Here is a 15,519-nt window from a genome sequence, read left to right as displayed (position 1 = left end):
AGTCACTGTGTGCATACATTACATTACTGATCCTGAGTTACATCCTGTATTATACTCCAGAGCTGCACTCACTATTCTGCTGGTGCAGTCACTGTGTACATACATTACATTACTGATCCTGAGTTACATCCTTTATTATACTCCAGAGCTGCACTCACTATTCTGCTGGTGCAGTCACTGTGTACATACATTACATTACTGATCCTGAGTTACATCCTTTATTATACTCCAGAGCTGCACTCACTATTCTGCTGGTGCAGTCACTGTGTGCATACATTATATTACTGATCCTGAGTTACATCCTGTATTATACTCCAGAGCTGCACTCACTATTCTGCTGGTGCAGTCACTGTGTACATACATTACATTACTGATCCTGAGTTACATCCTTTATTATACTCCAGAGCTGCACTCACTATTCTGCTGGTGCAGTCACTGTGTACATACATTACATTACCGATCCTGAGTTACATCCTGTATTATACTCCAGAGCTGCACTCACTATTCTGCTGGTGCAGTCACTGTGTGCATACATTACATTACCGATCCTGAGTTACATCCTGTATTATACTCCAGAGCTGCACTCACTATTCTGCTGGTGCAGTCACTGTGTACATACATTACATTACTGATCCTGAGTTACATCCTGTATTATACTCCAGAGCTGCACTCACTATTCTGCTGGTGCAGTCACTGTGTACATACATTACATTACTGATCCTGAGTTACATCCTGTATTATATTCCAGAGCTGCACTCACTATTCTGCTGGTGCAGTCACTGTGTACATACATACATTACTGATCCTGAGATGCTCTGTGCTGCTGTGGACCCTATTCCTGGTTATATTCAGTAGTCTGTGCTGGACGTTATGGGGAAAATCCTGCAGCATTCAGATAAGTTTCCTTAAAGGGGTTGTAATCACCCTCCGCGATCAGTGCAGGTTGGACTATCTTGCCGCGGGTCAGTCAGTTTTCAGGCAGTGATCAGTTGCTCCCTGTATTATAAATCCTTAAAAAATCCATAACCCTGCAGACTGTCGCATCCCTATTACTGCAGATCATCCCAGTGTGCTTCAAATCATAAAGGGGCAGATGATCTGTAAGAAAAACATTTATTAGAAATCATCGCTTTTAAATTAAATATAAACTTGACGACTTCCTGGGGTTTAGAATGAGATTCTGCAGCAGGTTCCTGGCGGCCGGTTCCCCACACGCAGGGTGTGATCTGCATGCTCACCACTAGGGGGCCACAGCTTATCAGATGGGAACCTACAGTCTGCAGTAAACCAGTGGCAGGGCTGATGCTGCGGGGGGGGGGGGGGGGGGGGCCGCGGCTCCTGTCCTGGGTAGTGTCGCCCCCTCCTGCTGAGGTTCGTCATGTGAACAGCCCCTTGGCTTTCCTTTTCTTGGCCTTGGATACGACAATGGAGGGGCGCTGTGTCAGTGACAGGACGTCGTCCCGAGGAACCTGTAGAAAACAAAGGAAAGTTCTGCAATTTGCTAATATAACTTTGATTATGTCAATATTTTCTGCTTGCTGTCAGGGAATAGAAGCATTCTTCCAGGCATTTATAGGCTGAGGGTTTGTTACAATGTATCCAGTCCGGACAATCCTCTGTGACCTATTGTAGATTGTAAGCTCTTACGAGCAGGGTCGTCGTTATTTTTGCTGTAATTATTGTACTATCTTTAGCTATGTTACTTATGACTGTTATATATGAACCTCTGAATTGTGAAGCGCTGCGGAATATGTTGGCGCTATATGAATAAAGATTATTATTATCTAAATACTTTACACTGCGGACTAATATCTGTTATCCTCATGGTTTGTTACTGTGTATCGGTGCAGTAGAGAGAGTTGCGCTGCTGATGGGCTTAGTTTCTGGAGAACTGTCTAGAGTGGACACAATAGTAACAAACCCTCAGCTGAGAGAAACACATGAAACCAAAAAACCCCTAAAAGTAGCTGCGAAAGTTTGCAAATCCCCCGTCCACAGGTGTCAGGCGGGGAACTGTGCGATGGGGGTCTGTAATGAGGGGGCATCATCCCTTTAAAGGGGTATTCCCAAATTGGTGAGATCTTAACCTCGCTGGTCACTGAGCAGCTCTTGGCTCGGAGACGTTCGGTCCTCGTCGGTGTCTTCCGAGCTCAGTGACCTGACTGGTGCCATAGAGCGAGCGCAGGAGGTCACAAGACAGTCGTGGGCATCAGATCAAAGGATCGGGTGGGTCACCGTGTTCCCGCTGGATGTGGCTGCTGATCAGCAGAGCAATAAACCCTATCAGCAGCGTCTCCCCAGCTCCGCATTCACAGTACACAATAGTGCAGCAGTGAGACGCCGATGACATCATACGGTGACATCACAAGTGATGTCACTATCCCAGATATACTGCTGGAGAAGTGCAGCTCTAAAGTAGCAAGAGCTCAAAACGCTGACGTGAGCGATCACCTGTAAACCCGGGGCCCCCCCGACAAGTGAGAAGCTGAACTGTCACTTTAAAATGTTTTCCTCCCTGTAAAAGGGGATTTTGCTTTACTTATGAATGCAGCTCTGGATGTGTATGGAGTATAATTCTGTTAGTTTCCTATTAGTGCTGTCCGCTAGTAGTCCGCTGCCCGGATCACAACCCACCTGGGAGGGCTTCTGTGTCGCTCCATTGTCCACGTCTTGCTGAGCTGTAGAAGGGTCCGGCGCAGCAGAAACGTGGCCGTCACCGTCCTGCGATTGTTCTGTCAGCGGCCGGACTCCATCACCTGCAGCTGATGACAATGTGCATCCAGATGAGGCGTCTGACCACGACCGACTCCGGGGACTGACCCCCTAATGGCCACGGCTCCGGGCACTGACCCCCTAATGGCCGTGGCTCCGGGGACTGACCCCCTAATGGCCACGGCTCCGGGGACTGACCCCCTAATGGCCACAACTCCGGGGACTGACCCCCTAATGGCCGTGGCTCCGGGGACTAACCCCGTAATGGCCACGGCTCCGGGGACTGACTCCCTAATGGCCACAACACAGGGGACTAACCCTAATGGTCATGGCTCCGGGCACTGACACCCTAACGGCCACAGCTCCGGGGACTGACCCCCTAATGGCCACGGCTCCGGGGACTGACTCCCTAATGGCCACAACACAGGGGACAAACCCTAATGGTCTTGGCTCCGGGCACTGACACCCTAATGGCCACGGCTCTAGGGACTGACCCCCTAATGGCCACGGCTCCGGGCACTGACACCCTAATGGCCACGGCTCTAGGGACTGACCCCCTAATGGCCACGGCTCCAGGGACTGACCCCCTAATGGCCACGGCTCCAGGGACTGACCCCCTAATGGCCACGGCTCCAGGGACTGACCCCCTAATGGCCACGGCTCAAGGGACAGACCCCCTAATGGCCACTGTCCACTCCAGCAATTACGTATTCTGCCGACACGTCCTAGCCCCCCACGATTCACACCTCCTTCCTACACTATTTTCCATTCCTGGAGGGGTCTGCGAGCAGAGATCTGTGGAGTTTGCAATCAGGGGGGTCGGTCTTAGTCTAGTGTCTATATTTAAAGGGGTCTGGCTTTAATTTGGGAATTCGGGGTCTGTAGACAGGAGGGGCCTGGTCTGGAGTGTGTACGTTTGTATATAGGGAAGACATGGTCTGGTGCCTATATACAGGTGATACAGGGTCTGTACACATGGGGGCGGCCTGTAGTGAGGGGGAATAGGGTTGTATACAGGGGGGTATTATTTCTATAAAGGGGTCCTCTTGGGATGTCTTCATAAATGGGGTCTGGTCTGTAGAAATGTCTGGGGCTGGTATAGAATTTCTCCTAGAATCTGTATAAAGTGGGCTCAGGTCTGGGGGTCTGGTGAATACGGGAGGGGGGGTCTGGTCTGGCCTGGGGTTTATAAACAGACGCTGCTTGCTCAGGGATCTGTAACTGAAGCGAAGGGTTGAATACAGGGTCCTGGTCTGTATAAAGGAGCGTACGCCCTGGAGTCTGTATACACTGAGGGTCTGCTCTATTTGGGGTCCTCTGTGGGCGCCGTACATACGACTGCTGATTGCTGGAGATCGGGGGAGGGGGTGTCCTATATAAATGGGCATCTTTGGAGTTTTCCTGACGTCACTTCCCAGACATTAGAGACTACTGGTAGCCATATGGAGGCGTCATAGACCCTGGATGGCGGTTATACCTGGGGACATCACATGCCATTCAGGGTGTCTGGAGAGCTGGGGCGCCCCCTACTGTGCTGCAGAGCGTCATTGCCTCCCGTCCCCATATCTCGGTGACGGATCACCGCAGGTTTTCAGTTTGATGCAGTTTAACCCTTTCCTCTCACCTGTAGTTTCCGGCTGTTCCTGAATGACGACCACATCGCGGTATAACTGCTGCAGCCGATCGCTGAGCCCCGACGCTCCGCGCTGCTGCGGAATATTCTGGAACAACATAATATGGAAATGTGATTGAAGAAATCAGGGGATGTGGGGGCAGAACAGGCAAAATGTCCACAAAGGACACAGAAAGCCACAGCGTCAGATTTGTAGATTTTGTTAAGAAGGTCAAATATCTGGACTAAATAAAACATAGAAATCATATGCAGAGTTTCACAACACTGGATTTAAAGGCAGGGTCTAGAGGTAACTATAACCACTGAGCCAGTTAAGGAGACAGCCCCAATGCTACCATCAGACGGCAAAAGAACAAGAGTTTCCAAAAACTGTACTAGCCCCAAAGCCAGCAGGACAGCTCAGGTAAAAAGACAGAACTAACCACTGAGCCAGCAGGACAGCCCAGGTGAGAATACAGAACTAACCACTAAGCCAGGAGGACAGCCAAGATGAGAAGACAGAACGGTGATGCCAGGAGACGAAACTAACCACTGAACCAGCAGGAGGACCCCGTTGATGCCAGGAGATAGAACTAACCACTGAGTCAGCAGGAGGGCCCAGGTGATGTCAGGAGACAGAACTAACCACTGAGTCAGCAGGAGGGCCCCTGTGATGCCAGGAGACAGAACTAACCACTGAGTCAGCAGGAGGGCCCCTGTGATGCCAGGAGACAGAACTAACCACTGAGTCAGCAGGAGGGCCCTGGTGTGGTGATGCCAGGAGACAGAACTAACCACTGAGTCAGCAGGAGGGCCCCGGTGATGCCAGGAGACAGAACTAACCACTGAGTCAGCAGGAGAGCCCCGTTGATGCCAGGAGACAGAACTAACCACTGAGTCAGAGGGCCTGGTGATGCCAAGAGACAGAACTAACCACTGAGTCAGCAGGAGGGCCCCGGTGATGCCAGGAGACAGAACTAACCACTGAGTCAGCAGGAGGGCCCCGGTGATGCCAGGAGACAGAACTAACCACTGAGTCAGCAGGAGAGCCCCGTTGATGCCAGGAGACAGAACTAACCACTGAGTCAGAGGGCCCGGTGATGCCAAGAGACAGAACTAACCACTGAGTCAGCAGGAGGGCCCCGGTGATGCCACGAGACAGAACTAACTACTGAGTCAGCAGGAGGGCCCAGGTGATTCCAGGAGATAGAACTAACCACTGAGTCAGCAGGAGGGCCCAGGTGATGTCAGGAGACAGAACTAACCACTGAGTCAGCAGGAGGGCCCCTGTGATGCCAGGAGACAGAACTAACCACTGAGTCAGCAGGAGGGCCCTGGTGTGGTGATGCCAGGAGACAGAACTAACCACTGAGTCAGCAGGAGGGCCCCGGTGATGCCAGGAGACAGAACTAACCACTGAGTCAGCAGGAGAGCCCCGTTGATGCCAGGAGACAGAACTAACCACTGAGTCAGAGGGCCTGGTGATGCCAAGAGACAGAACTAACCACTGAGTCAGCAGGAGGGCCCCGGTGATGCCAGGAGACAGAACTAACCACTGAGTCAGCAGGAGAGCCCCGTTGATGCCAGGAGACAGAACTAACCACTGAGTCAGAGGGCCCGGTGATGCCAAGAGACAGAACTAACCACTGAGTCAGCAGGAGGGCCCCGGTGATGCCAGGAGACAGCACTAACCACTGAGTCAGCAGGAGGGCCCCGGTGATGCCACGAGACAGAACTAACTACTGAGTCAGCAGGAGGGCCCCGGTGATGCCAGGAGACAGCACTAACCACTGAGTCAGCAGGAGGGCCCCGGTGATGCCACGAGACAGAACTAACTACTGAGTCAGCAGGAGAGCCCCGGTGATGCCAGGAGACAGAACTAACCACTGAGTCAGCAGGAGGACCCCAGTGATGCCAGGAGACAGCACTAACCACTGAGTCAGCAGGAGGGCCCCGGTGATGCCACGAGACAGAACTAACTACTGAGTCAGCAGGAGGGCCCCGGTGATGCTAGGAGACAGAACTAACCACTGAGTCAGCAGGAGGGCCCCGGTGATGCCAGGAGACAGCACTAACCACTGAGTCAGCAGGAGGGCCCCGGTGATGCCACGAGACAGAACTAACCACTGAGTCAGCAGTAGGGCCCCGGTGATGCCAGGAGACAGAACTAACCACGGAGTCAACAGGAGGGCCCCGGTGATGCCAGGAGACAGCACTAACCACGGAGTCAACAGGAGGGCCCCGGTGATGCCAGGAGACAGCACTAACCACTGAGTCAGCAGGAGGGCCCCGGTGATGCCACGAGACAGAACTAACTACTGAGTCAGCAGGAGGGCCCCGGTGATGCTAGGAGACAGAACTAACCACTGAGTCAGCAGGAGGGCCCAGGTGATGCCAGGAGACAGAAGTAACCACTGAGTCAGCAGGAGGGCCCCGGTGATGCCACGAGACAGAACTAACTACTGAGTCAGCAGGAGGGCCCCGGTGATGCCAGGAGACAGCACTAACCACTGAGTCAGCAGGAGGGCCCGGTGATGCCACGAGACAGAACTAACCACTGAGTCAGCAGTAGGGCCCCGGTGATGCCAGGAGACAGAACTAACCACTGAGTCAACAGGAGGGCCCCAGTGATGCCAGGAGACAGAACTAACCACAAAGTCAGCAGGAGGGCCCCGGTGATGCCAGGAGACAGAACTAACCACTGAGCCAGCAGGAGGGCCCCGGTGATGCTAGGAGACAGAACTAACCACTGAGTCAGCAGGAGGGCCCCGGTGATGCTAGGAGACAGAACTAACCACTGAGCCAGCAGGAGGGCCCCGGTGATGCCAGGAGACAGAACTAACCACTGAGCCAGCAGGAGGGCCCCGGTGATGCCAGGAGACAGAACTAACCACTGAGTCAGCAGGAGGGCCCCGGTGATGCCTGGAGACAGAACTAAACACTGAGCTAGCAGGAGAGCCCCGGTGATGCCAGGAGACAGAACTAACCACTGAGTCAACAGGAGGGCCCCGGTGATGAGTATGAGACACGAGCGCTGTTGTTGGATTTCTCCTGCCGAGATTCGGTGCATTCAGTGTTCGCCCCTCTATTCACAAGGAGGATACAGGAACTTCGCTTCCGTTACTGGTGAGGGTCTCAACAGTGGGACCCCCAGTGAGGAGACAACTAACACCTATACTGTAATGATTCTGGAAAACCCCTTTAAGGACCATGGGCCACTCCTGGGGTCGGCAGCTTTATATCTTGGATCCTCTGTGACGGGGAATGAAGATAGGACGATGTTTCCCTGATGTTCTGCTACAAACAGCGACTCAAGGTTGTGCCAAAGACGTAAGAGCTGATAACGCCGAGGACTGGAGGAGCCGGTGCTGCGGCACCACGGCCCGGACTACGCATCAATGTAGAGGACTTTCACTGCCGCCGTCCCCGATACCCTGAGGATCGGCGGCTCCTTCCCCCTCTGGAATATAATAATAAAGAGAAACCCACACGAAACACTTTCCTTTGCTTGCCCCAATTTTGAGTCATGTGATCATTGCAGTGCATCATGGGAGCGTAGAGGACAAGGTAACAACCAAAGGGGCATGATCATCTTCAGGGAGCGAATGTCTGCTGACATTATTCTTTATCTTTGGATGTGAACAAAGAAGAAATAAGACGTTGCTTTAAATCGATTTATACCTTCTCTACTAGGGCAGAGTTCTGATTAGTGGCTCCAGCTCTATTGCATTGTCTATTAGTGGCAGCAGTAGTCTGAAATCCACCCCCTCTCATCACAGGCTGCTGCACTGCGCCTCCACCATGCTTCACACTGAGCCTCCACCATGCTTCACACTGCGCCTCCACCATGCTTCACACTGCGCCTCCACCATGCTTCACACTGCGCCTCCACCATGCTTCACACTGCGCCTCCACCATGCTTCACACTGCGCCTCCACCATGCTTCACACTGCGCCTCCACCATGCTTCACACTGCGCCTCCACCATGCTTCACACTGCGCCTGCACCATGCTTCACACTGCGCCTCCACCATGCTTCACACTGCGCCTCCACCATGCTTCACACTGCGCCTCCACCATGCTTCACACTGCGCCTCCACCATGCTTCACACTGCGCCTCCACCATGCTTCACACTGCGCCTCCACCATGCTTCACACTGCGCCTCCACCATGCTTCACACTGCGCCTCCACCATGCTTCACACTGCGCCTGCACCATGCTTCACACTGCGCCTCCACCATGCTTCACACTGCGCCTCCACCATGCTTCACACTGCGCCTCCACCATGCTTCACACTGCGCCTCCACCATGCTTCACACTGCAGCTCTGCTTGTTCAAATTGGCAGTTGAGAATAAGCAAAAGGTTCAGCAGGAAATCAGTAGAAAGAGAGATGATCAGAGTACAAGAGGGTCACAAGAGATCTGATTATCATGAAAAGAGCGTTCCTAGGAGTCTGGCAATGTAAACAGACCTTAAAGGGGTCCTGTCAGCAGGATTTCACTCACCAAACATGTAGCTTTATCAAAAACAAGTCCAGCATTACTTTTACATGGCCGGTCCATTAAAGTAGAATCAGCATTTGAATTGATATGCAAATGAGGCTGAAGAGCTATGGTAGATCTGAAGCCTGTGTCACTCCAGCTCTAAGCCCCTGCCCAGCGCTGCCTCCTCCAGAACATCTCTGGGTGGAGAATACAGCGGCAGTGACAGAGGCTTCTGATCTACCATAGCTCTTCAGCCTCATTTGTATATCAACTCTAAGGTTAGAGACTTCTCATCTGCTCTGAATGGAGAGATGGCCACGCATCTGCAGCTTTTTTCATTCACTCCAAGGGGAATTTCAATCATGGAGCAACAAGCCTGATTGGCCATTATCAGAACTCCAATTGACGTTAACAGAGAGACATGATGCACGTCAATGTCTTCAAGCAGCTGTGATAGCGCTGTGGAGAGGCGGCTGGGATGTCACTGTGGAGAGGCGGCCGGGATGGCGCTGTGGAGAGGCGGCCGGGATGGCGCTGTGGAGAGGAGGCCGTGATGGCGCTGTGGAGAGGCGGCCGGGATGTCACTGTGGAGAGGGGGCCGGGATGGTGCTGTGGAGAGGCGGCCGTGATGGCGCTGTGGAGAGGCGGCCGGGATGGCGCTGTGGAGAGGAGGCCGTGATGGCGCTGTGGAGAGGCGGCCGTGATGGCGCTGTGGAGAGGCGGCCGGGATGGCGCTGTGGAGAGGCGGCCGGGATGGTGCTGTGGAGAGGCGGCCGTGATGGCGCTGTGGAGAGGCGGCCGGGATGGTGCTGTGGAGAGGCGGCCGTGATGGCGCTGTGGAGAGGCGGCCGGGATGGTGCTGTGGAGAGGCGGCCGGGATGGTGCTGTGGAGAGGCGGCCGGGATGGCGCTGTGGAGAGGCGGCCGTGATGGCGCTGTGGAGAGGCGGCCGGGATGGCGCTGTGGAGAGGCGGCCGGGATGGCGCTGTGGAGAGGCGGCCGGGATGGCGCTGTGGAGAGGCGACCGTGATGGCGCTGTGCAGAGATGGCAGTGATGGCGCTGTGCAGAGATGGCCGTGATGGTGCTGTGGAGAGTTGGCTGTGATGGTGCTGTGCAGAGATGGCCGTGATGGTGCTGTGGAGAGTTGACTGTGATGGTGCTGTGTAGAGGTGGCCATGATGGTGTTGTGGACAGTTGGCCGTGATGGTGCTGTGCAGAGGTGGCCGTGATGGTGCTGTGCAGAGGTGGCCGTGATGGTGCTGTGCAGAGGTGGCAGTGATGGCGCTGTGCAGAGGCAGCTGTGATGGTGCTGTGGAGAGTTGGCTGTGATGGTGCTGAGGAGAGTTGGCTGTGATGGCGCTGTGCAGAGGTGGCCGTGATGGCGTTGTGAAGAGTTGGCCGTGATGGTGATGTGGAGAGTTGGCCGTGATGGTGCTGTGCAGAGGCGGCTGTGACGGCGCTGTGTAGAGGCAGCTGTGATGGTGCTGTGCAGAAGCGGCCGTGATGGTGCTGTGCAGAAGACGCCGTGTTGGTGCTGTGCAGAGGCGGCTGTGTTGGTGCTGTGCAGAGGCGGCTGTGTTGGTGCTGTGCAGAAGCGCCCGTGATGACGCTGTGCAGAGGTGGCTGTGATGGTGCTGTGCAGAGGCGGCCGTGCCGTGCCTCTATTCACTTCTATGAGGGTTCTGTAAATAGCAGAGTGTTCTTGTTAAAGTGAAAGATCCCACAGAAGTCAGTGGAGAGACACAAGCATGCACAGTGGCCATGACACAGAGGTCGGGGAACCCCTCTAACTGGAGACGCGTGAGGCCCCCATAGGTGGCACTGGCGTTGATCAGACATCCATGGCATATCCTGCAGATACAATACCCCTTTATTGGAAAATGGTGACACAAATCTTATTTACAGGCCATATAATAATGGTTTCCCTTCACATTACAGTGCCTACTTGTATGGCCGCTGACTACATTGTATCGGCCCATGTTCCATAGCGTCTAGGGCCGCCTCCTTATACGCTCCAATAATGGGACAACCACAACCTAAATGTCTCAGCAATGACCTGACTGCAGACATCCGTCAGCCATCATCATCCTGCGGGCACTGACAACCAGTGCCATTACTGGGAACCGCGGCCTCACTACATGCCCAGTGCCAGCGCTTACATCAGAAATGTCGGGCACCGCACAGAACAGCATCTACCATTCCATTTCCCACATTAAAGCCGTCGTCTTGCACTAATGTGTCCTCTGGGCAGCATGAGAGGAGTATTTTGGGCCTTACTCTCCCCCCTTCTTCCAGTATCTCTGTGCAACATTAAAATCCATCTCCGCTCTGGGCTATTTTCACCGCTTCGGGTGAGACAGAAGCAAAGATTAACTCCTCCTCACCTGCGAGCACGACGGGAGGTGGGATATCATGGCAGACTAATACGTTAAAGCAAATCCTATGTCAGCCAGTGAGGCTCCTGCGTTCTGCTGAGATACAGCCACCATTTTTCATGGCTATGAAGGTATCACTTTGTCACAGAGTCACCCAGGCTCCATAGAACTGCATGGCCCCTGATCCATCCTCCCATTCTACACCGAATTCAATGCCATATAGTTATTGAAAGGGTTTTCATGTTTTATGCTTAAAACATTTCATCAGTTTATATATTTTCAAGATCTCTGCTTGCTGTCAGTGAATGAGGACTTTTTTTTTTTTATGGTCAGATGCAGTACACCTGTGCAGAGGCAGTACACCTGTGCAGAGGCAGTTCGGTCCCTAGTTGAGATCCAGTGCAGACAATGTTCTGTCACTCCAGACTGATACATTGTAGCAAACCAGCTGAGACATTGTGCAGCTGCTGCTGTTTGTCTACACTGGATACAACTGTATCTAGAGCAGGACTAGCTGTGCACAGGTGTACGGCTGCTGAATGGACTATCTGGAGAATGGTGAGAATGTAAAGCGCAAATTATTATTATTTTATTTATACAGAGATTCAACTTTAACTAAAACAGCAAAACCGCTTTTAACACTTCTCTCACCCTGCACAGACTGCCTGGCACTGCCCGCTCTGCTGACTCTCCTGATGCCACGGTCCTTTGATCTGCAGCAGGCACGGCGGCTTCCTGGTGGCTCCATCTCCGTTTTATACTCCAGAATCTACTTAACTATCTTTTTTTTTTTTAACAAATGAACTGCTGACTATTAGCTGACCCAGAACTGAACACAATGAATTCAAATCCATCCTTACAAATATGACTCCAGCTGCCATCAATGGCTGCAGGAACGAGGCGGCGAACTCTGTGCGCTGCAGGGCGGCCGATAGAAAGAGCTGCCGGGGGAAGGACACTGATTCTCCCCAGAGCTGCACTCACAAAACAAGTGAGGCTCATGGTAGTAAAAAAAAAAAATCTATAAAAAAGAAGAAGGTATTTTTATGCTAAAAACACTGTGAATTACCTTTAATTCAGTCTGCCTTTTACTCAGTGAGAGTAATTAAATGGTCACTGTCATTTCACCCAATGTTGCAAATGTCAATATTACAGGGAAAGTTAAGAAACTTTGAAATATAAATAATAAGAAAAAACTACTTAGGAGACATTTTATCTCCCCTTCCCATCTCTAAGATAATAATTCACTTTAAAGTGCTTCTAAAATCTAGACAAGAGGGACTGGTAGCTCACTGAGGGGTCAGATTACAGGTGCTTAGATACGTTTTTGGGAAGAGAGTGAGAAAGGCAGTGAGATCCTGCTACTTTCTACTAAGTGTTTTATCTCATCCCGGTGATGGATTCACAGCCACACTGCTCAGTACTGCTGATTATTGTCCTCCATGTTGCTCCTTCTTCTAAACATGTGCTACATGAAGACAGAAGAGCAGGAATCCCTCATATTTGTGTGTGCTGTGTATGGGAGACATCATAGCAGCTCGTCTCCACTATCTCAGAGACAACTGAAAATTAGAGATAGAGCCTGCAGAGGGGAAAACTGGTGAAAATGCAAAATACAAGTCAGAAATAGTGTTATTACTCATGGACACGCAGAATGGCTTATTCTGAAATTATAGATGTACTTTAAGAATCACTTAAAGGAGAGAACATCCCAGGGAAGAACATTGTTAAAATGGTGCAACTTTTTCTTTTGATTTTGTGCAGGTCTTGCCACTTTTCCAAAATTTTGGCAAGACTTAGCAGGAGGAACATGGCCATCCGTTTTGTAAGTTACACCTAAACTTTTAGAGAAAATCAAGAGTTTAGATTTTGACGCACAAACAGCCCAAAAATGCACCAAATTTGGTGAGTACCACTTAATGAAATATGAACGTCCTACTCCAAAACTGGTGAGTGAAATATGATACATAACCCTAAAATCTGATTCTATAACTTCAAAGATGGAAAAAAAGTAGCAGATTATTAACCTTTCTGCATTATTGGATATGAAGAAATGTTACTATAATGATGTCATTCTTCAGGATCTGTAACTGTCATAGAATAGAAGCACAAAAGTCTCCGACAGTCGTGGTCTCGTGCTCCCTCCTGCGGAAAGCAGACAGACTCAGAAGACCTGTCAAAGGGGGACTTGCTGGATGCAGCAAACGACAGGATCCAACAAATAAATAGGAAAACACGACTCCTTTCTCTCAGAAACAGCGCCACACCTGTCCATGGGTTGTGTCTGGTATTGCAGCTAAGCTCCGTTGAGGTGAATGGGGATGAGCTTTATTACCAGTGGTGACGCTGTTCTTCTCATTCTGGCTGACGAATATGAATAACATGAGAGTGCAGAATCCATGCTCAGTGAATAAAGCAGGGTAACATGACAAACAGTGGCCAATAGGGGGCGCTTTGAGCAAAAATAGCTGCTTGGAACTTGGTAATTTGATTCTGAAAAGGCCTTTTAATGATGGACCCTGCGTGTCTTTACAGGACCCATTCGCTCTCCTGACACGTCTGGGTCTCCTGCTCGAAATGTTTCTCTGTTATTCCTCCACAACATGTATGAATATACAGACAACTGGGCGTTACCATTCTGCCTTGTCAATTGCTTGGGTCTCTGTAATGTTCCTATAATGATCCCATTATTTAATAGGATCCTGCAATTGGCAGTTAATGAGTAGAGTCATTCAATAGACTGAAATGCCAAATACCCGTCTAGTCCATAATTAACCAAGTGATTAATGTTCATTTAATAGGACGATCCAGTACAGCTCCCCACATTGCCCGGCTGTGATGTATGGAGCACGTACAGGGCGCTGACACTATACATTCATTACTACTGCAGTCGCCAAGTCATTATTAATAAGGCCGTGTCTACAGCTAATGGGCTGCAGGGTCAGCCCTGATCGCTGCGGTGTGTCCTCCTGAGCTGCACTCACTATTCTGCTGGTGCAGTCACTGTGTACATACATTACATTACTGATCCTGAGTTACATCCTGTATTATACTCCAGAGCTGCATTCACTATTCTGCTGGTGCAGTCACTGTGTATATACATTACATTACTGATCCTGTACTGATCCTGAGTTACATCCTGTATTATACTCCAGAGCTGCACTCACTATTCTGCTGGTGCAGTCACTGTGTACATACATTACATTACTGATCCTGAGTTACATTCTGTATTATTCTCCAGAGCTGCACTCACTATTCTGCTGTTGGAGTCACTGTGTACATACATTACATTACTGATCCTGAGTTACATCCTGTATTATACCCCAGAGCTGCACTCACTATTCTGCTGGTGGAGTCACTGTGTACATACATTACATTACTGATCCTGAGTTACATCCTGTATTATACTCCAGAGCTGCACTCACTATTCTGCTGGTGCAGTCACTGTGTACATACATTACATTACTGATCCTGAGTTACATCCTGTATTATACTCCAGAGCTGCACTCACTATTCTGCTGGTGCAGTCACTGTGTACATACATTACATTACTAATCCTGTACTGATTCTGAGTTACATCCTGTATTATACTCCAGAGCTGAACTCACTATTCTGCTGGTGCACTCACTGTGTATATACATTACATTACTGATCCTGTACTGATCCTGAGTTACATCCTGTATTATACTCCAGAGCTGCACTCACTATTCTGCTGGTGCAGTCACTGTGTACATACATTACATTACTGATCCTGAGTTACATCCTGTATTATACTCCAGAGCTGCACTCACTATTCTGCTGGTGCAGTCACTGTGTACATACATTACATTACTGATCCTGAGTTACATCCTGTATTATACTCCAGAGCTGCACTCACTATTCTGCTGGTGCAGTTACTGTGTATATACATTACATTACTGATCCTGTACTGATCCTGAGTTACATCCTGTATTATACTCCAGAGCTGCACTCACTATTCTGCTGGAGTGACATTTGGGCTGGAGTTCTTCTTTAACGTGCTGTCCCATGATAAATCCCTTTGGGCGCCAAGGATCATTACCCGCATGGTAAATGCAGTGTTACCTGTCAGCCCTCAGTATAATCAGCCATGTATTGTACCGGTCCTGGCTCAGTGGAGACCCCCCCTTTATGTTGCTCATTAGCCCTAATGGGGCATATAGACAGGGTGGTCTTGATAATTACACAAGTTTCTCTGATTTTAAACATTATGTTACAGTTTTCCATTATTTGGCGTTCACCTTGTATTTTACTCCAGCCACATCCAGAGCTGCATTCCGATTCCCAGAATTCTAAACTGCAGCTTTGGATGTGACCA

The 15,519-nt window shown here is 50.7% G+C and overlaps 1 protein-coding gene across 3 annotated transcripts in view; it reads right to left on the bottom strand.

Annotated features, from left to right (window-relative positions):
- Positions 1–1,131: 1,131 nt before the first annotated feature.
- Positions 1,132–15,519, bottom strand: part of NHEJ1 (non-homologous end joining factor 1) — a 91,906-nt gene continuing 77,518 nt past the window's right edge. For 2 of the 3 annotated variants that reach the window (XM_073647373.1, XM_073647374.1), the window contains exons 6-8: positions 4,337–4,433; positions 2,635–2,762; positions 1,132–1,469 (exon numbers count right to left, since the gene is read on the bottom strand). In XM_073647373.1, coding sequence (XP_073503474.1) covers positions 1,377–1,469; positions 2,635–2,762; positions 4,337–4,433 — 318 coding nt within the window. In that variant the 3' untranslated portion in view covers positions 1,132–1,376. The remainder of the gene's footprint in view (positions 1,470–2,634; positions 2,763–4,336; positions 4,434–15,519) is intronic. The other variant, XM_073647376.1, reaches the window with a different exon arrangement.

The sequence above is a fragment of the Phyllobates terribilis genome, unplaced genomic scaffold (assembly GCF_046119375.1).
Source record: "Phyllobates terribilis strain yellow unplaced genomic scaffold, ASM4611937v1 Scaffold_9__5_contigs__length_417890890, whole genome shotgun sequence".
Classification (NCBI taxonomy): Eukaryota; Metazoa; Chordata; class Amphibia; order Anura; family Dendrobatidae; genus Phyllobates; species Phyllobates terribilis.
The sequence above is the reverse complement of the archived record's forward strand: the minus strand, read 5'-3'. Positions and strand labels throughout refer to the sequence as shown.